Source organism: Pangasianodon hypophthalmus, chromosome 10 (assembly GCF_027358585.1).
Source record: "Pangasianodon hypophthalmus isolate fPanHyp1 chromosome 10, fPanHyp1.pri, whole genome shotgun sequence".
NCBI classification, from domain to species: Eukaryota; Metazoa; Chordata; class Actinopteri; order Siluriformes; family Pangasiidae; genus Pangasianodon; species Pangasianodon hypophthalmus.
The window spans coordinates 13,401,597-13,423,863 of NC_069719.1; the positions used below are offsets into that span (position 1 = coordinate 13,401,597).

Sequence of the window (22,267 nt, forward strand, 5' to 3'; positions counted from 1 at the left end):
CACAAGATGTAAATCACTGGTGAGCCTCAAAAACACGAAGACCAGATTAGAGTTTGCCAAAAAAAAAAAAACATCTTAAAAAAAAAAAACCTTGTACAGTTCTGGAACAACATCATGAGACAAATCATCTTGTACCAGAATGACGGAAAGAGAGGAATAAGGAGGAGAGTAGGAGCTGCTCATGATTCAGCATGTACCACTTCATCTTATGGTGTGGGCATGAATGACTGCCAGAGGCACTGGTTCCCTTGTGTTTGTTAATGAGGTGACTGCTGACAAAAGCAGCAGTGTTTAGGGCTATATTATCTGCTCAGATTCAGCCAAATGCTTCAAAATCCATTGGATGGTGATGACCAATGCACATGAACAATGACCTGAAGCATACTTCGAAAGAAACCCGACACTTTTTCAAGCTAAAGAAGTGAAATATTTTGCAGTGACCAGTAGTCAGTCACCTGACCTTGAGCATGCATCTCATTTGCTGAAGGCAAAACTGAAGGCAAAAACGTTCCAAGAACAAGTAAGAACTGAAGACAGCTGCAGTAAAGGCCTGGCAGAGCATCACCTGGAAAGAAACCCAGCGTCTGGTGATGCAACCAAGTATTAAAAATGACATTTTAATTTATAACTGTTAGTTTGTCCAACTAACAGTTTGATTGCTATGATAGGTGGCTTGCTAGTTTTTATAAATGGGGGCTGCACATATAAAAAGTGCAGCAATTCCTATGCCGTTCAACTGATTTGGATGTAAATGCCCTTAAATTATGGGTATTTAAGGGCTGCACTTTGAGCTCATGCTCATTATTTAATTTCAGTTCCTATACGCTGTTTTTACTGGTTTATGACTTTTATCCTCAATGACACATTGTTATCTGTAGCATACTTAATCATGGTATCAGTAAATCAAATTTCAGTAACCGGACTCAAAAATCTTCTACAAATTCACCATCACATATGTTGTATGAACTAAGTAACACTCTATAATTCACTTCTTATCACAATATCATGGTTTAGAAAGTCTTCAGTAAGTTTCATAACCAATATTTTATGAAAATAAGTATGAGCAGATAAGTAAAGTTCACACAGAAAATCACCACTAATTTCTTGCATTAGCAGCATAACAAAAAACCAGCTTGTCTTGCCTGACCACACAATAAATGTATCATAGTTACGGTTGGGTTATAAGATGGCAAGAATAGTTTAGTGTGTTTTTCATCAGTAGAAAACTCCTTTAGGAATGTCCCAGTTAACATGAACTGTGCTGTCCCAAGTGACCAAACTATGATTGGTAAATAAGCAAATATATCAGTAATGATAATAATAAAAAAAAAAAATTAAAAAAAAAAACTTTTTTCACTTTCACCTTCGCTTTTCATACCAGAGTTTTTGTGGTCAACTTCCTGTTTAATTCTGGCCCTGCCCGCTTTTAGTATGATATCACATGAATTAAGTCATGTTACTTCTTTCAAGTAGTTCCCTTGCAAGGGCTTAGGGCTTAGTAACATTAGTTTAGACTTTCATTTATCACACAAGAAAACAAATGCTACTGTCCAGTATAACAGTTATTATGTCCTAGTTTAACTGACATCCCACAATACATGAATTCACCTTATTTAGCCTGTATATTATTCTCTGTCAGTAGGTTTTCAGATTGTAACATCAACCATTAGTGGAAGAATTCTATGCAAGAAAGAAACCACATGCCCATTTTTTTTTAGTCATTCAGGCTTGTCTTTGTAGCTTAAATGTCAAGCTCAAGTGGATTCCTTCCATGCACAGTGCACAAACTGCTTCATTTCTTAGACCCTTTGAGTCTGATACTGGAACTGAAATGCTGGATTGGTGTCAGTCAGATCAGATATAGCCATATGTTTTTCCAATCCACAACACTGTGAACACTGTTTTAAGGCATGTTGACATCACATCTGTATGAAAAGCCTGCAGGTCTATCACCCTAAAGAATGCTTCAGTTTGTACTTCAGGAGTAACCTTTAAAGGTTCTTTGGAAAACCCTACAAGAAGTTTTGCTTTTGACAAAGTGTTCCAAGCTAGAACTTTTAAGTGTCCAACAAAACCTTGAGTTTTCAAATATTTTGAAAATGGCGTAAGTGAGATTCTAATGTCCTCTTTTCATCTATTCAGGGAGAGCTGCTCAGAGGGCGAGGAGGAAAACCATCAGATGCCATGGAAGCTCAAACAAGAGCTGAAGGATTCACTTGTTGATATGTACAAAGGTATATTCGAATTATATGAACTGTCAGTTCAGCCTCTCTAGTTAAAGAATGCTGTTGCAAGCTGCTTGCTGAAGAACTTTTTGTAAGGTGGGTTGTGCTGCGTTTTTCTCCACCACGTAGATTAACCTCATGGTTGTGAGTGCCAAGTCAACACACATTCTGAGAAAATTCAAGACTGAGTACCAAACCACATAATGCACAACTAAGTAGTATGCCTAGGTTGTAATTTCACCATTGATGTAGTGGCATACAGTTTGAGTGAACAGAGTGAAAATGCAGTTTTTGGAGTCAGGACATTATTGTTAATGCATGGTGTGGTTTCATGTATGTGCATGATCATGGGTGGAGTTGACTAGGTAATGACTGGTAGTCTCTTACAGGCTAAATGCTGTGAGAGAGCCTCAAAAATCCAGCATTACACTGAAAACTGTATTACATCAGAATGAGTGTGCACACTTTGGTATAGCCACAAGAGGGCAGCCTTACCATTTCAAATAGTTATGACCATCCTGACTTCTCACTGACTGGGTTATGCCCTCAGTTTTACTGACTGTGAAAAGAGAGCCTAGTCGGAATTGGTGGAAAGGGGGATTCTTTAAATTAATACAACATACTCCTGTGTATAAGTTAAGTTTTGAGACAGTAATAATACCAAATAGTCATGATGGTTTATTGACAAATAAGGGGAAAAAATATAGATCAGGAAAATGGTAATAATGACCAAACTAACATGTCTCATCAGGGCTTCATTCCTGCCATGTGCCCAGTATTCCCGGGATAGATTCTGTATCCACTGTGTCCCTGACCAGCATAAAGCTGTTACTAAAGATGAATGAATGACTTAACTAGCATGTAAATAATAAGAGAGTGTATTATTGAAGGACAATTGCAGTGTAATACCTCTGTGATCTTTATCTGCAGGATAGATGCCAAAATTATTAAAATCAGCAACAATATCCTTGCTAAAAAAAGTCACTCCTTAAAAAAAAAAAAACAGAGTGATTGTGTCTTACTGAATATCACGTGGCAGGTTTAAGATTGTTGATGCTTGTTACAATCATTTTCTGGCTCCATTGCAATTGAGACTAAAACTACATCTAGATAAAGAGATAGTGGTCACATGAGTGTCATGTATGCATTGGCAGTCTTGAGTGTGTGCTGTCAAGGCTGATGTTTGGATTGTGACCTTCATGCCATGTCCTCTGGTGTTGTTTGTGTTTGCTTTTCATGTAATGCTTCGCTTGCCGTTTCACTGATAGGCTGTGACATCCTGGTGCAATGCGACCTAAAGCACTGCATCCTAGAAATGGGTGGAGGCCAGTACCTGAAACAGGATCTTACTCAGCCCGTATCCTGACACCTGAGGCTTCAGATGAACAGTTGTGCGTGCAAGTGTGAGCACCTGCACACAGGGCTGCCTGCCCATTTTTACAAGTGTGCTCGTGGGGGGTGGGGGAGTAATTAAGTGCACCACATCTGAACTGTTAATGTTTTAATTACAACTCGACTGCATAAATGTGTCTGTAAGCATTGCACACAATTTTTTTTATACATAAACAGAAATTTCATAATGAGCTACACTTTAGGGCAGTTTAGTGCTTTCCTTTGTTCAGTGTCTCTTAGCTATGGAAACCTGAAACCATTCCAGCTGAGCCTAAGCTCATTTGTTGTAAATTCAATTTCATATATACAGCAAGTATTAATATAATTAACAGTTTGTTATTAATTATTTAAATAAGGGCTATGTAGGCAGCATCTGATGAACCTCTAGATCTCCCTTGTGGCTCTAGATCAAACCCTTGTATCAAACTTATTTCAAACTTTACATTTTTTTTATTCTGTTGGCAGACTATTTTGCATCTTTCTAGGAATAATTGCTTAAAATTAGCAAAACTATCTGCCAATAGAACAAGACTATTTCAAGCTCGAAATTAGTAAAGAATGTTTAGAAATAGGTTTTACTAATCTTATATTTTTTATCTTGTAATAGGAAGTACTAGATAAATGTAACTATATTCAAAATATTTTCACTTGCTAAGATATAATATTTTGCCAAAAGTCTAAACCAAAATTCAGAAATTGTTTTATGTAACCCAACATTTACATAAATGTAGGAATCTAGCTAGGATAAGAAGGGAAGATGGAAACAATTGCTGAAAATATATTTTAAAGTCATGTCCGTTACTTGTTACAGTGATAATAGACACAATACTCATAAAAGTGTATCATGCAGTTAACATGTAGTGGGCTGGGAAAATACTGCTGGGTGCCACTGTGGCTGAATTCTGGCAAACAGCCAAAAAATGACTAAACAAACAAATAAATAAATGAATAAATAAATAAGGTGTTGGCCAAAAGACTTTTTTCTGCTTATAACATATTTTGACACCTCAGCTTTAAGAAACCATGACTACAAACAACATGCCAACGGTTTTATTTCCTTTAAATATGGAAAAATATGTTTCTGCAGCGATGTTGGGTAAGGAGTCAGTTTAACAAATGCTGGGGTAAAAACACTCAGTCTGACTAAAGATATCTAAAACCTTGCTAGCTAAGTGTGATTTCTTCACACAGTGAATGTCAGGCTTTTTAACAGTTGGGTAGTTACGTGCCTTAGTGAAATGGACATAATCCTAATCAATTCAGTTTGTCATCAGATACCAGCTATCAAAATGTCTGTGGTGCTGATATGCAGTTTTCTTCCTTTTTCACTTTTGGGGGTAACCAGAGTTTAAAACTGTTAATAACTTTATTTCTGGGTGAGATACATGCACAGGGGAAAGACACTTCAGTTCAGGTTTAAGAGTTATATAGTGTACAAACTGTCAAGATTTCAACATGTGAAGGGTTTTCTGTATCATGTTGTCAGATCACACAGCACTATTTAAATCACTCTAGAAACTAGCCTGTGCTCTGGCTGAGTTTTTAGATGAGCAAATCAGGATTAAAACACATTGCATCAAAATCATATGTTTAATCTACTAAATTAGAAGTCAAAATAAAAAATAATTACATTTTGCCACACCCCAAAGATGTGAGTCAGGTGTCTTTTTCTGATTAGCCTTTTTCCCCTGCTAGATGCTACAAAAAGAAAAGTACTTTTACAATGAGGCTTATGCACAGGACAGCACTGTGAAGGATATGGTCAATGAAAAGTAAAAAGTTATTAATCTCACATTTATTCACTAAATTAGTTGCATTGTGTTGCTTAATAAGGCAAGTGAACAGTCAGATCAGTTTTGCATAAATGTGTTTGCGTAAATCTTGTATAGCTCTGAGTTAATTATATTATATTTGCAACTTTAATCCAGAATTAAGTTTCATGTGTGAGGAATGGTGTTTGAACGTGTTATTTTACATTCTGCATCCCTGCTGTGTGTATTTGTCCACTGTTGTTTGGGATAAGCTTACCGCCATGGGCATGGCTGTGTTATTACAACTGATCTGTGGTCTGGCTACGGGTTGTTTTCTTGCACGGTTAAATTGTTCTTTGCAGTCCAAATTCAGTGCACACACGCACAAGTCCATAATAACAAACAGGGTATGTTTCCTATGGAGCTGAATTGCTGCTCCTCACAAGGAGGGTGGAAAAAAAGCTACAGTCTCAACATGCTTTGTTCTTAGCAGGTGGATCGACCTTTGACATAACCTTTGGTCCTCTTCCCTATGCACCAGCCTCCCAGGCAGGAAATGTACTGTTTAGTCCTATCGCTTCTGTTCTGACAACTGCAGCTTGTGGTGGTACGTCACAGCCTTGGTGCGGTATTCTGTCTTTTTTCTCCCCCAGCCGCCCACCCTGATTGTGCATCGTGCTTCGCCTCCTAGGAGGGCAGGAGGCGCGTTTGCGGCCAGTTTCGCGGCTTCCATGTGGGTCCCATTGAAGTTCAAAATCCCTGGAATTGAGTGCCGTGTGGCCTAATAGGCTCGCCCTCCGCCTAAGTGGGTGGTCCAGCGAGGCAGAATTGCACGCACACAGATCGAGGGATTCCATAGGCTCTGTCCCCTTTTGTCTCTGTGTGTTAGTTTAAGGAATAGACCCAGGGTGGGCATTGCTTAACTGAGACAAGGCTGCTTACTATGATCTGCCACCAAAGACCCTTCACACAAACTGTCTGTCAGACTGCGTGTTTGTGACTAAATCACAATCCTTTTTTAAATTATACCGGCTAGCGAAAATATAGTTTACGTTAAGAACTATTCGTGATATGAGAATTAATTTCCAGGTAGATACATTGGGTTTCTGTTATCAAGGTTAATATTTAAAGGGTTTTGTTTTCCATTCATTATTTCCTTCTTGAGAAACGCAGTTATTTTACTGCAAAGATAAGTTTCTGTCCCAACTTGCATTTCCATTCTACATTTATTTGAACTGACGCCCACACGATGCAAACTAGGCTGCCACCCAGTTGCGGGATTCCGGGAGACCTAGTGATGGTCCATGAAGCAGAGAGGAAAACAAACAGGCCCAGCTTTGGTGTGAACCACAGATGCTTGGGAACTGTTTGAACAAGGAGCAATTCAAACGGTCTCTCCTGTGGCCTGTGTTCAAACATCAAGTGGTAATGAGGACTGAGTGCCTGGTCCTGTTGCCCTGGCCTCCCCTCAATCCTTCAACACATTTCCCCTCTGAAACACACTCTGATGCCATGGTGTCTTTCTCAGGTTAAGGAGAGTTAGCTTTTTTTTTTTGCCTCTTTTTTTTCTAAAAGTTGTGACTTTTTGAGCTACAAAGGGAAAATGTACTCAACACTGAAATATGAGCTACTGAGTATTGACAGATATGGATTCAGTTAAGAATCTATTATGATTCAAGATTTTTGTTTTTCATTTTAATAATTGAAAAGACAGTGTTTTGAGGGCATCCTGTTTTCATTATTTTCTTTTAGCTAATGGTGGGAAGTCATGATTCTAACTAAGCTACTTGAATTCCTCAGTCAACATCACATGCATTCACTGCATAAATAAAAAGTGCGACATGGGATCAGACTGAAAACTATAAAATCCAACCTGCTACCAGTCCAATGATTCAGGAAAAATACTAATAATCGCGTCAGATTATAGCATCCCTACTTTTCCTTGTGCTTATTTTTAAAAGGTTAAAAACTTGAATGTGCATTGAAATTTTGAGACAGTCTTTGTGGAAGTCAGTTTTCAGTTTTGCTTGTTCCTTAGAGAAAAACATACCTGCACGTGAGCCTGCAGAAATCATTTATATGAGCCTGTATCTCGAAAGAGTATATACTTATACGGCCATTCAATTGTATATCAGCTCCTCACTAAATATTTGCAAAGATGTACATCTCGATGTGAACACGCATACCACCTACATGGCTTAGCCTCCCACAGTACCACCAGCTGTATTGAGATGGTGGTAGAATACTGATATTTTTGATGAAGCTCATTATTCCTTAGTATCTTTCTGTTGAGAGAGAGAATGCTGGAATTTTCTAGAGTGTTGACTCTCCAGTCTTGGCACTTCAGTGCCCTGCTGTTTAAGGTTTAGGTTGCCTGAAGGACAGGTTGACGCACAAGCATCATTCATCCTTTTGGAAAAAAAAAACAGAGAGAGAGAGAGAAAAGCTCTGTTTGGCTTTGGCACTTCGGCACGTCACGAAAGTTCAACTTTGCAGTGCGTGTTGGAGAAAGGATTTTCAGAACAAAGGTAGACGTGTTTGCCGAGGATTCTCACACCACTAGCTATGTGTGTGTTTTAGTGTTGGGCTCAAGGCGAGGTGGCATGCACAGCAATAAAGCTGGATTTGTAACCGTTTGACTGTTTTCATTTTTTTTAAACGAAGCGAGCTTACATTTCATATTTACAATGACTTTTTAAGTGTAGGGTTTGATTTGACCAGAGGGCACATAAACTCTTGTTTCCATCTTGGTCAGATGTTGTCAGTGAGCGAGTGTTATTTGAAAGCCATTTTACGTCTGTGTAACAGACTCAGTGAAACTGTTGCATAAGGTGAATAGAAACAGCAAGAAGGTGAGAGGGTGAAACTCCCGATCCAGGCGTCTCTCATAAGACAGCTGACCTTGAGTTGACTCCGTCCCTGAGCCCCACCTCTCCTGCTCGGCGTCTCTGAGATGACTAATAGCAGCTTCATGGCTTGTGTCGCCACTTTGCGCCGGTTTCACAACCTTACTTACCACAATACGTCTTTGTTTTCCGTACTTTTATACACTCAGGTTAAAATGCTTTTAACCTCATGCTTTGAACTTGGAATTTTTTTTTACGCAGATAGGAATTTCTTTTTTTTTTGGGTTGGGTGGTGAAATGATCAACATATAAATCAAAACTCTGAGGAAAAGGATTCTAATGTCACAACGTGATCATGACTGAACAGAACTTTTAGTGAGTCAGGTTACTTATCAAGAAATGCAGTTTAGTAATTAATCACGTGAAGGAAAAGCCTGCTATTAAAAATGCCTTAATGTTAAAACGTGATAAATGACTCATATTTTTAGAAATCTTATTCACCTCTGAATGTACTGTATTATTTCCATTAAACCATGTAATGGAGAGTTTAAATAATAGATAAGAAAATGTGTTCAAACTATTAAGTTTTAATAAAATACTTATTCCTTATTCAAATCTCTGTGGTAAGAGGAACATTTATGAATAAGACACCTGTATAAAGGTCTTCATTGCCTTGCTTCTGCTTCAATAACGTTACGGTATATTCCCTTGAAATATGAGCGAAACCTTTCTCCCTCCTGTTTTCTCCTTTTACTCACTGCATTAAGCTCATCTTCAAATAACTTCTCCCTCTCCCTCCCAAATGTTAGCCAATGCAAATCTCAGCTTAGCCAGTATTTACCGAGCCAATTTTGAGGTTACCTTCAGCAAAGTACAGAGTCTCTAAAAATATTCACTATTGACATAAAAGAAATATAAAGAAACAGTATTTGTCAAACTGCTCTGCCTGAAACAACTTTGTGTTTCAAGCTACAAACATTAGCTAAATTACATGTACATTATTCAGTAGTAATAAACTCATCAATAAATACTGTGTTGCTTAAAACAGGAATATTAATTTCCATTCCAAAATCTGTTTATACTTCAGATACTTCAGGTTTCAGCATCCAGTTATCCAGAACACTCCAAATTTTTCACTTATAAAAATATTTATTTATTTAAAACCTATTTTTGAGTAAAACATCTTTTATAAAATGTTTTATATATTTATATAGTGAGTAACTTCTCCTGCTCTTAATCATGAGAAGACTAATAAAATATTATTTATTAAGTTAAATCTGGTTTTGTCGATCTGTACACTGTGGGGAGATTGTTCACTGAATGTCCAGATAAAATAGATTCATTTTGAATGTCATGTGATTCCATTCAAGAACTGCCTCTAAATTAAGCTCTCATTTCTTAAAGAGATATTAGAAGAAGAAGGAGTGAAATTCTTTTCTTCGCTTATCACGGCTTGTTATATACAGATTTCTCATGTTAATTTTTTGCAGTCTGCTGTTTTTTGGTATTTTAGGGGTTGTTGTTTTGTGTGCAGTGTTTTTCTCATGCAGTGCTGCAATTTGTTCTAAAATAATAGGACTATTGGGTTAATATGTTTAATATGGGCTGCTTGTTTGGCTTCACAAAACACACTCTGAGGCAGCCGTGCTGTCGAGCGAAGGCAGGAGTTGGAAGTTCTTGCCCTCTCCTTAGAGCTCATGGCTTTCCCACACCCAAATTAGCTGGAACTCAGGAAAATGAGGCACTCATCCTGCTAGATTTGGCAGGTCATTGTGCCTCCCCTCTTAATGCCTGGGGATCAGCGAATCTCGGCTTGTTAGACGCGACCGAGGCCGGATCCATCAGGGGGATCTGAGATAGCACTACTTCCTCATTTTCCCCAATCTCAATTCAATTACCACCACGCCTGCTCTCAGAATGAGTTTAGGCCTATAAGACCGTTTCTGCAAGCCATAGAGCACAATCTGCCTATTAGATATTTCAATCATCCAGGAAACAAGGGGCTATACACTCAATCACACAGTGGACATAAAGTTAGTGCTCATCATTATGAACTTGTGAAGGTCTTGCTTATTTCTCGCATAATTAGACCCATAAAAATTCATTTCCAGATACTTTTTTGGGCTACATAAATATCTGATGTCGAAAGTAACGTAGAAAAGTGCGTTAAGGCTAAGTTCGCTGATATCTGTTGCTACAGAACATTGTACCTGAAAAAGAATAATATTATTGACTATTACTGACTGGTTTAAAATGGTTTGGCATGTTGTTCCATTTATTAATCGTCATTCTTTCATTATTGCTTTCTTCCTCTTACATTTCAGGCTTTTGTATTTCAGAATTAGTTAATCATCAACTTGTCCAGAACAATATTTATCATTTAGATTACCACTTGGCACATGTTCCTCATTTTCTTTTCATATATTGACAGTTGAATGAAATGAAATGAAATGAAGTGTCTAAAAGGCAACTAACTCATGAATCTTCAAACGATCCATCATAGCATGCTGAATTAGAAAATAGGCCATTTTACTTAATGGCCTGTAAATTTCCTATAAATTGTCTGAATGAATTGAAGTCAGTATGTCTTATTGGTGATAATTTTGTCAAAACCAGAATTTATGATTTGGGATATAATTACAATAACCTAATAGAAATGGGTCATTATGTTATCTTAAATGAAGATTTTTCTGATTCAGTTAAATGTCTTGTATTGAATGATCCAGGCAGATAAACTAGGAAGAAAGATAATTAACAAATGTGTATATTTCTGTCCCTTCATCTCTCTCATGTGTCAGGTTGTGTTAAACCTGACTCTTATGAACAGCATGTTAACTAGTAGGCATTAAACAGACATGTATGGATAGTTATGGTGTGTTTTTTTTTTTTTTAATGAGACAGATGTACAGTGCTTATACTGTAGCTGATTGATGAAACTGTGTTTTGGGCATAAGAGACATTGTGACAATAACAGCTTTTGATCCAAGACAAGACAGGTTCATGCGGTGCCTCATACACACCCTGCGAGGAGTCTGTTTATCCTTCCCAAATCATGTCTCTATTATGGTCGGAAAGTACAGGCACGGTGTACAATTAAACCTGCTTTAAGTTTCTCTCCAGATTAATGTCCGTATCAAAATTCATAAAGAATTGGTAAGATGAGAAGCCTGAGCTTGTGGATTCATGGGGATTTTGTGTGAAGCCCATTTAATCAGGATAACATGGTTATTAATATTCATAAAGTCAGCTGGAATACAAATGACAGACTGAGGAATCTGGAAACTTTTTCTGCCGTAGAAATGTATTAAAAAGAGCTTAAAAAATTAATGAAATTTAGTTTATATTAGACAAAATGCAAAATCCTGTATTGGTTGATTGTAATTGGGCTTAGACGTTTCTTTTTGAAGAATTTCATCTTTGACAGACATCAAAGGCAATTTCAATGAATGCAATTCATGAATGGTCATTTAAAAGGATTTAAAGACATTACGCTGCAATAATTGTACATGAATAATAAGCAGCCCACAGAGGCAATTAGCTTAAAGTCTACAAGACAGGAAAACGAAGATCACAGGGAGACAGTAGAGGACAAATGTGAAAAGTTTAAATAGCTTTTTGATAAACTCATTTAGCCCACAATTTTCTCTACATATAAAATGGTGATACTATAGATAATTATTGCTATAGGTAATTATTAAAGTAAGATTTTGGGGCATGCAAACATTCTTAATTGCTGTTAGGTATAATAGACCAACATAGCAATAGCTAAATATGCAGCCAGTTTTGAATGCAGTGGAACCGAATGTCTGGGCCACAAACCTAGTGTACTAATAGCACATTGGAAAAGCATTATTATGGAAGCGGTTTTCAGTAGTTATGCTAATGCTAATAGCTCATTAATCTGTCATGAGGAAGCTACAGATTATGTAGAAATGTAGATGTGATGCTAATTCACCATCTGGAAAGCCATCAGAAACTCTTCAAAGGAAACAGGCCTCTGTTAAAATCGACTCAGTTTAAACTTTCATTAAATGAGAGGGAGCTCATTTTTATTTCTCAGTATTGGTTTATTGCAGAATAGCAGTTTCATTAAGTTCCTCCCAGGTAATTCTCTGAGGAAACAGCGTCAATCAGCGAATCAATCCAAATTTATTTGGTAAAGCGCCCTTTTCCAAGGTCTTTGCAGTGTGCCTCGCTGAAAATTACGAGACTATCGAAAGGTCGTGTTTGTGTGCTCGGTTTTATTTTTCCTTTCTCTTTTCAAAAGCTACTTTCTCATGTTTGTGATAAAGGATTACGAGACGGCTCAGCCATACCTACTAGCTGAAAACTCTCCTCCTCCCCTGTGTCTGAAACTCCTGTGCACAGAGCCAGCTCCTGCCCAGAGTCTATCACTGAGATTAATGGAGCCCCGTGGTGTCTCGCACAAAAAGCCAGTTGTCCGTTCACGCCTGACTGTGTCTGAGCTGAATAGTGTGAGAGCAGTGTGTGCTGGCTTACAACACAGGGATAACGTTCCACTGGCATCTGCCCCGGGGGTCACCCCCCTGTCTAGCACCCAACCTCCCAAGAGTGCCCCCCCTTTTTTTCTGTCTATCTGTCTGTCTGTCTCTCCCTGCCTTTTGCAGTCTACCTCTTTCTCTGTCTCATTCATTCTCTGTATTATTCCACTTTAAACACGAGAGCAAATCATACTTGTTTTATACCATTGTCAAAATGGTTTTGGAAACACTGTCCAGTCCAGATGACACGCTGCTGTTGGTATATGCAGTGCTGCTTGGAAAAACCATAAGAGAGAAGCACGACGTAGAGCGTCACATCTTTGAATCAGCAGTTCATGGCAGCTGATCACATAAAGTTATTCTCTTTCAGTTTGATTGCTATAAGGCGTACTGAATATTGGTTGTCCAGAACAAAGCTGAGTAGTGAACTCTTGTATTACTATTAATTAGCTTTTTGTCTTTGGCTTCACCACTAGAGGGTAGCCCAGTCCCACCGCTGCATGTGGCAGCACATCGCAACAGACTCTATCTCTGAATGTCAGCCTTGCTCCTAATTGCCTCCTGCCTATTTGTTGCTTGCTTATGAATTAACTTGCATTTATGGAACTAAATTATCCCCCGTCATTTAATTATACCTTAGAAGCTGAAGTTTAATTGGCGGTTCCTAACAAGGATCTGATATGGCTTGAGCTGTATTAAACGTCTGTTTACTTTCCAGATAGCGAAAAGCATTAAAACGATTGCATGATGGGATTACGATTTGTTAATTGCCCTCGTTCATTAGTCCTTCATAAACTGTTAGGTAGAGCTCTGGTACACAGTGGAGGGGATAAAGCAAAGTCTTGGAGCACAATTTTACTCTGCAAATTAAAGCTGCCTGTCTTGTTGTGCTGTCTATGCTCCAGGAGTTATTAAAGATCGCTTTCCACCTAGCACCCCTGAGATCATATTGACAGGCTATAATTAATACTAACCTTTCTAAGTCTAATGGAAAGAGCCTGACTGAGTGCCTGTGATGAAAAGCATTTTTTTTTTCCTCTCTCAGAAATTAATCATACCTTCTATATATTTCCAGCTAATCCCAAAGTCAATGAGGAACTGAAACAAAGGCTGCCGTCCCCTATAAAGCGCCATTGTTCAGAGACCACACCACAACCTGGGTAAAGATGCTTCTCTGCTCATTTTACATTGTTTGTCAATGGCTTTCTCCCACATGCGACAATTAAGGATGAGTTTTTAATATGTGGGAATGTTTATCAGTGTACATTGCTGCCAGTGATCATCTGTCGTAATAACATCTTTGCAGAGATGTTTTCTAAATCCAAAATAATGTTACAGTGTTTAAAAAAAAACAGCAGCTAGTTTGGTTTGTTCATTTTGAAATTGAATACAAATCATTTCTGTTGTGAGGACGTATGTGTACCGCACGTAGGGGAAATAATGGCGCATCATATAGTGTGATATTGAGTTATTACAATTATTGCACAGTGTGCATTTGCTTTTCTTCCATGTTTAGTTATTTGCAATTCAGTTTTATTTGTACAGTGTCTCTTATATTACCTGTTGACTTGATGATGCTTGTTAAGCAATTTTTTTCTCAAACAATACCTGTTAGCTGTGGCTAGATATAAATTTCATAGCACCTCTAGTCAACAAGGTAATAGTAAACAAATTACAAACATAAGATGTACTGATGCTGTTGTTTCCACAGTGTACTGATATCACTTTTTGAAACATTGTAGTTTAACCAAAAATCCATTGTGTATACTTAATGTAAATATACGCTATATATAGTGTAGATCATAATATATTCAAAAATCACATGGGGTCTACTGACATGAGGATTTTTTAATAGCGTATTCTGAGTATATTGAAGCATGATGTATTCTGTTGGCTGAACGCCTCCTGGCCTTGTTGAGTCAGAACTCTCTCGTTTGCTCTCTGACTCCTAAGATCTGATATTTACCTCATGTACTACCTGTGCTCAGGGCTTTGAAAAGCAAGGGCATGTCCATCAAAGCGTTTACAACGATGTCCACTTCATCAATATCCTTCATCCTCCGTCCTTGTACAACATATCTAGATAGGAGGTACTTTATGTTATATTTAATGCTGTTGATGTCTTACTTGTCCTCTTTGTTGATATGTTGTTTTCAGGTTCTGTGGTCAGGGCTTCAGCCCAGATATCTCTCTAGCTACACCGGAGACAGTAGCCCCGGAGAAAAAGCTTAAAGGTATTTTGTTTTCAGAAGATAATTTTGTAACTGATTAAATATGTGTTCTAGTTCTTTTCTGTTTCACTATTTTGTTAAATAAACTATATGTAATGTTTCCTTGAATGCAAAGACAAATAAGTAAATTGTAGAAAAATGGTGTCTGTCTATTTACATAGCATTATCTATTTCTCATTTTCTCATCTGGTCGCTCTATTGTGCGTTTGGATAAATGTGGTACTCCATAATTCTTTTGTTTCTTTTTTCTGTCCCCCTAAAGCATTTGTCTGTTTTGAACAAATGGCTCAAGATTTCAAAAAGATCCTCCTTGTTTGCCCGTGTGCTGTTCCATGCAATACATAAACATTTATTTACAAGTGTAAATCACCTTCAACCACTGTGTCAGTCTGTCGTCTAATAACTTTGCTTAGGCCATAATACTATGGCAGAGCCACTATTTAGATAAACTGGTTGGAATGACAACACATGTATTTACCCACCCTTCACCAAACGCTCCCGATGCGCAAATTTATTCTGACACTCTGCTCAAATATACATTTGGACTCTTGCTAAACCACTTCTAGCTCCTACTCACCACGCAGATTTTAATAACCACTAGTACAGAGACTGGAATAATAGTTGCAATTTTGTAATTATTGTTTGTTTATAAATTGTTTTTGTTATTAATTGTTTTTTTAATTACTTGTTTATTTTGTTGCTGTGAGTCATTTTTTTTTTTTAGTGTATTAGTATGGAAGTTAGTATGTCAAGTGCTGCAATGTAATGACAGTTTGTACTACTTATGACGCTAAATGTGATTATTTCTCTGCACTCAGTTTATTTAGAATTTCCTCTTGGCAAGTTCCCACAGGAAATAACTTTGGTCTTCTCCACAGTTAGATTAAATGGCTGTTCTCCCATTTGTGAGGAAATGCTACTTTAAACACACTCATACTTGGTTGCAGCTCAGCTACGTTTTGAGAGAGGGGGAATAAAATTAAAGAAGTAACCCAGGTTAAGGAACAATGTATCGAGAAGTCGCATATTTGCCATGTGACAAAGGGCTTATATAAGTGTGTTTGGCATTATTATTCATGGTTGAATTTGGTGTTTGCACTGGTGAGTCTTACAGAGAATACTAATAACTGTCTCCAGCAATCCTGAGACCAGAGCCCTAGCAACAAAGCTATGAGGCAGACCTCCCTGATCTCGACTTCAAAACCTGACCTTTCGCTAAATAATTGTGGCTGCTAAGCTGGAGCTTTTTGGACATCATGGTTGCAAGGCTGTGACTCCTGCATCACACTGCATTTATTAACGCAGATGACACCCCCTTTTTTCCCCTTATTCTTTTTCTAGAGATTGCGCTTTTGAAGCAGTGATGCGCTTTAAGTAGTCAATGTTTGAGTATGACTCAATTTGAATTGCATTGATGTTGAAATGATTTATGTATATTTTATAATCGCAGGAGAGGCATTTTTCCCCGTGTAGCACTTGACCCTGGGCATTCGCTTTTGAAATTGGCTTACATAAAATGATATAAATAAAAATCAAGTTTTTATGATTATAAGGTTGCAAGTAACACTTTTATCCTATTTTTTTACATCAGCCTTAATCATATTCTGCTATCATTGGATGATTATACAGAGTGCAAATGATTTAGATATGTTAATGGCTGCTCTAGTGATTTTGATGGAGTGTGAATAGTGAGAGGTTTTGGTGCAGAGGCGGTGAGAGAGTAAGCGAGAGGGCCAGCCCTCAGCAGGCGAACAAAGCGAATCCTCAGAAAGGCTGCCAGCGAGACAGGCCTCTGTGTTTGTCTCATAGCCTGCGACTCTGGCCCTGAGCGCTACAGAAACATTGACAGAAGAGCATGCTTCCCCTTGCTGCCAGTCATTCAGCCTGGCCCGCCACATTCCCTCGTGAAAGATGACCAGACCCAGTTTCCTTTTTGGAGAGCTGACGCAAAGCAGCCAAAAACCAACAGAGCTGCTTTTCAGCTGTCAGACCTTCTTCTCAAACCAGGAGAATGAGAGTCTTGCGAGTTACATTGTGGCATGACGTTTCTCTCGGCATAGTTTTGCTATTTCATGGGTGACACTTTTCACAAATCAGTGTGATCAATTCAATTGCTCCTTTACATAGAGAATAAGAGGAAATGAATCGTTTTGTCTGAATAAAGCTTTCAGTCTTATTATAATACGCTCATCTCCTTCTTACCCAGGTCCTGACTCTCCCAGGGATAGAGAAGATCCGGTGCGTGGACCCTCTCCACCACCGCCACCACCCCTACCAGCCCCAGTTAGAAATATAGAGGAGGTGATGCTGTCCCCTCAAAGAGCCCCCACACAGCACAGCCTGGACGGAGAGAAGACGGACAACAGGGCTGTCAGCAAATCACCCTGCATTACACCTGAGCCAGCAGGACCCAGGTCAGCACACTGTGCAGGAAGAAACAAGAATATTGTCCTTTTATTACATTCAAACACTCACAGACAGATAGGTGAAGCTAAACAACTACAATGCTGGGAGAAAATCTGCAGAATTCATTAAGAAAAAGGATGCTTTGTGATCTCTTGCTCAACATTGAATGCAAATATTTTAGTTTCTGAATTCTCACTAACATGCATCTTGTCTTAGCACTGTAGTTGTTTAGCTTCACCTATCTGACCTTTCACAACTAACACAGCATTAGAGTTTGTCCCTAAAATATGTTTCCGGTAGTCCATGTCCATTGTGAGGTGGCTATAAATAGACCACAAAGTGAACATTCTTTGATCAATATATGAACCATTGCATTTTCAGTATCTCTTTAATAAGAACTGAATCAAATTTGTGGTTTAAAAGAGGGAAGTAATTTACCTGCCAATACACCACAGTGATACTTTAATATTAGCTTAAAGGTCAACTGTATGATTTGCGTAATATCTCGAAAGTAAATAAGACAGTAATATTCTTGAAAGTTTGAAATTGCATCCCTTGTGTATTTGATAATTGCATGTCAGAATGTGACTGATTCATTTGTGTTGCCCAGATGGGAGTTTAATAAGACCGTTTCTAATGAACTGTTGTCTTTTTCAGAGGAATCACAGATGAGGGCACTGGGAATTCCAAAGTTAGTCATGACACCAAAAAGCAAGTCCCGTTCCTGGATAAAGAGAAGAACATTGCATTCCTGTTGAAGGAGCTGGACTCGCTCCGAGACCTCAATAAGAAGGTAAAACTAGGCTTTTTAAAGTAGATTCACTGCTTGTGATTAGATTGTTTTCACAGGCCTTTTACATATATTTGATTTCTGGCAACACGTATATACAGATGGGTCACAACATAAAAACCAAAATAAAGCATCTTAGTAAGGTGATGTGTCACCACGAGCTGCCAGAACAGCTTCAGTATGTCCTGGTATAGATTCTACAAAACCTCTAGAACTGTTCTGGTGTGATGAACACCATACTGCCAAAATATATCCCCCTTAATTCATGTTTGATGATGATGGTGTTGGAGAGCACTGTCTAGCACATCAGTCCAAAATTACCCATAGGTGTTCAGCAGGGTCAGGTGATCCTTTTCATCCTCATCGCACCATTCATTCAGTGAACTCTGGTAATATGTTGATACATTGAACTCTTGTGATATGTTGTCGTCCTGGAAGACACCACTTCGATCAGGATAGAAATGTTTCATCGTAGGATAAAAGTGATCAGTCAGAACACTGAAGTTCTCAGCTTTAAATTACTTTTAGTCCTTAAGTGGTCATATAAATAGCATACTTTTATATCTTAAATGGGATTATAACTGTTATCTGATTTCAAGAAATAGAATCACCTGGATTTTAGACCAATTATCATGTACATCCTTAATCTGATATCTGTGCACAGACAACCAAAAAGATCTGCATGTAGATCGCAGCTTAAGATCGGCAGCTTGAGAAAAGACAATATTAGGTACAATATGCAACCATAAAAACGTACAGTAAAGCAACAACTTCTTCTTCTTTTTCTATTTTGTGCCTGTTAGAAAATGAAATGAAACAGGTTATTCATTTTACAACACACACATTTTGCTATTTCAAAGTACATTAATATCGTCACTACTTACAGAGACCCTACCAGAAAATACATTATTGACACATTGGTGAGGAATTTTCTAGTTTTCGCATTATTTAAGTGCACGTAAACACATTGATCAGCTTACTGCCAGAATTGCCAGGTGTCACGCAGCTCGTTGTTGTGTCCTGCGGCTGTCACTGTGTCCATCTTTGCTCATCTGGAAACTCACCCATAATGGGCTGGACTGGAGAGGCCCACTGACACAACTGTAATTGATGTCCTGGGTTTGCAAGTGGCTGTGACTCCTGACAGAGAGGCAGGAACATGTCCTGAGAGTGTTTTCACTGGCAGGGATGTGAGAGAGCTCTTTGAGGGTTCCAGACCTGTCCACCCGTGTTTAAAAAGTGGAGTTGGGACAAAAACAAACTGGGAGAAAAATATTTAAGACAGGAGGTTAAATCTATCATTTAGAAACCTGTAAAGTATCACTTTCCAATTCAGATTTATCGCCACGACACAGCAGTTCCTCTTTTTTATTAGTGACTGAAAAATAATGTGCCAGAGAGGCTAGTTCTGCAATTACCAAAGAGCAAACGGGAACATTCTGAATGGGTGTATGGGATTCACTTTGTTAAGAGACCCCAGACAGAAATGTAGGCAGTTGCCAGAACATTATTTCATACTACTGTATATCCATTCCTGAAGGAAGGTGACATTGCTGTGTGTGTGTGTCTGTGTGTATAGCTCCAGGAAAAGCTTGCCCTGAAGGAGAAGGAGCTTGAGACTATACGACTGGACAGCCAGCTTCAGGAAGAGAAACTTGGGGCCCATGCATGTGAGAGAGCTGCAGGTATGGAGGAAGACAATGATGAAGAATGAGTATTTGATGCAGCCAAACTGAGGAACTGCCGTATTTACCAAGAGACTTCCAAACACACATCGCTGTTGTGAATTGAATTTTGTCTGACATTTATTAATTGTATATGATTTAGAACAAAAGAGGCTTTCATTCAGTGTTGGGTTTTGTATTGTATTGCTGGGTCTGTCAATATGGCAGAGAGACATGAAGACTTTGACTGTCATAGCAGTTATCCATTTGTTATGCATACACACAACTATCAGAGCAAATCAGTCTACAATGTCGCAAATTATTTTAATGGAATTTGCTTGCTGCTCGTCTTTGCTAAACAAATATTTAAATCTGTTCATGGTTCTTTTTTTTTTTTTTAACCATCCAGAAAGCTGTCTATCATACTTTGGTAAATAAAAGACACAAGACATATAGAGCACAATTAGGCAATCAAATGTTCATTTAATAATCACATGAACATGCATGTATTTGCCATCCTCATTTTAATATAATTTGCATGGTTCAGGAAGGCAATGTTTAAAGAGCAAATTCTACCAAAAATGCAATATTGATTTCCTTACTGAACTTTGGCATGACTCAGCTGAAGGCTACCTGTTTATCATTAAGCCAGCACAAAGAGGGGAATTAGATGTTAATGGATGTCAGTACTACATTCAGTGGGCTTCAAAAGAAAGTAAGGGTTAGTGCGATGATTCTAAAAGCTTGTGGATCTGATCAGACAGTCTCAGTGTGTGATTATTTTAGGAACAGTATGGAGTTGGCCAGTGTATACTGTGTGAGGAATGTAAGCAGGGCACACTTTAAGCATGATTTATTCTGCTTCTCTGTAGACCTCAAATTCTACAAAAAGATAAATATCAGAAAAGGGATTTTTTTCTCTCAATTCAAAGCTTAGAAAAGAGTTGCGGCATTATGGTCAGGTAAAATTTGTTAATTCAATATATATTTAGATATATTAAATATAAGGATGTTGGATACAAGTTAAAGTTTTTGTTAAAAGCTTCAGCACACATATTGCTTTCCATCTATTTCTCAATGTACCAGCCTGGTACTGAGGTCTTCTGGTCACAAACAGTATACCTCTCCTGCATATGGGTAGTATGAGATGGTTCCTGACATGAGCCACATATAATTGCTTGCTCTCCCTTTAAAGTAGTGGTAAACCAGGGTGTTTTGATGCTGATGCTTATAGAATGCCACTCCTGGACATGACTCTGACTGCAAGGTACATCACAGCTGCTCTTTTTATTACTCTGGGCACATGTGAGTCAAACCTGAGCAGAGGCAGCCATCTCAAAATGAGGCTCACTTATAGTTATTAATACCTTTGCCACAGTGTTTCAGTAGCAATAACCTTTTTCCCGAGGAGCTTAGCCTTGTTATTGTGCAGCTGGAATGCTGGTTTTGGCAATACAAGAGTAATAACCACCCATCTCTCTCGTAAACTTTCTCTCTCTCTGTCTGTCTTTCTTTCTGTCTCCGTCTCTCTTAGCATTAGTGGAGGAGATTTATAAAGCTCAGAGGGAGAGGGACCAGGCTGTCATGGCCAGACTGCGGCTAGCTAATGAGGAGCGGGATGAGGCTCTTCTCCGAGCCAAGAAACTTCAAGAGGCAGCACTTGAGTATGTTCTTATATTATATTGATTCATGCCACCTATTTAGCCACTTTGCCGAGTCTTTCTAGAAGATATCCAGGTATGGATATGTATCTGCTCACATTCAAATAGTCTTCTCATTTGTCCAAGCCTATCGAGTCTCCAAAGAGCACTGGGGTCAATTCAGTCTCCTGATTCACTGTTCTAGCAATGATTTTCATTTTCGAAATTACGCAGAGTGTATAGAACAAATTACTGAGCTGTTTATTGTCCAATTAAACCTCTGATTGGACTTAGATTGAAGTGGATGAGGTAATAGAAAAGACCAAGAAGCAGCTGTAAAATGTACAAGAGGCTTTCCATTATGTCTTTCACTTCAACCCTGTGTTACAAACCAATCTAAAATTTTCAGGCCTTTTGTACTGATGCTTTAGGGCTTTGTGAACTGCACCCAGGGTGTGGGTTTACTTGTCAGCCCTATGGGAGGCTGCTTTGTTCCTGCTGTTGCAGGACAAGCTGGATGAATGGACTCGGGGGTGAAAAGGGTGAGGAGAGAGAAATCCAATATCGACTGGTTTGGAAATATATCAGACGGGTGTGACATTTCATAAGAGTCCCTTCACCCTAGTGCTGGCTTGTCAGTCAAAAGTTGCACTGCATAGGAAATCAATCAGGTCCTTCAGCTCAGTAGATATTTACCGTTAACACCCTGCCTCAACTGCCCTAATTAATGTGATGATCTTTTTCTGTTTGTCTAGTGTGCAGGTGCAGGTAGTTATGGGGTGACAATGCTGTTTTTAAATAGTGGGACCGTTTAAAGCTT

General features: G+C 38.5%; 1 protein-coding gene across 2 annotated transcripts in view; it reads left to right on the plus strand.

Annotated features, from left to right (window-relative positions):
* mipol1 (mirror-image polydactyly 1) overlaps positions 1-22,267 on the plus strand; it is a 46,195-nt gene that overhangs the window by 2,776 nt on the left and 21,152 nt on the right. For both annotated transcript variants that reach the window (XM_026934061.3, XM_026934060.3), the window contains exons 2-8: positions 2,143-2,234; positions 13,792-13,876; positions 14,874-14,950; positions 17,154-17,361; positions 18,011-18,146; positions 19,723-19,828; positions 21,342-21,471. In XM_026934061.3, the coding sequence (XP_026789862.3) occupies positions 2,180-2,234; positions 13,792-13,876; positions 14,874-14,950; positions 17,154-17,361; positions 18,011-18,146; positions 19,723-19,828; positions 21,342-21,471 (797 nt within the window). In that variant the 5' untranslated portion in view covers positions 2,143-2,179. The remainder of the gene's footprint in view (positions 1-2,142; positions 2,235-13,791; positions 13,877-14,873; positions 14,951-17,153; positions 17,362-18,010; positions 18,147-19,722; positions 19,829-21,341; positions 21,472-22,267) is intronic.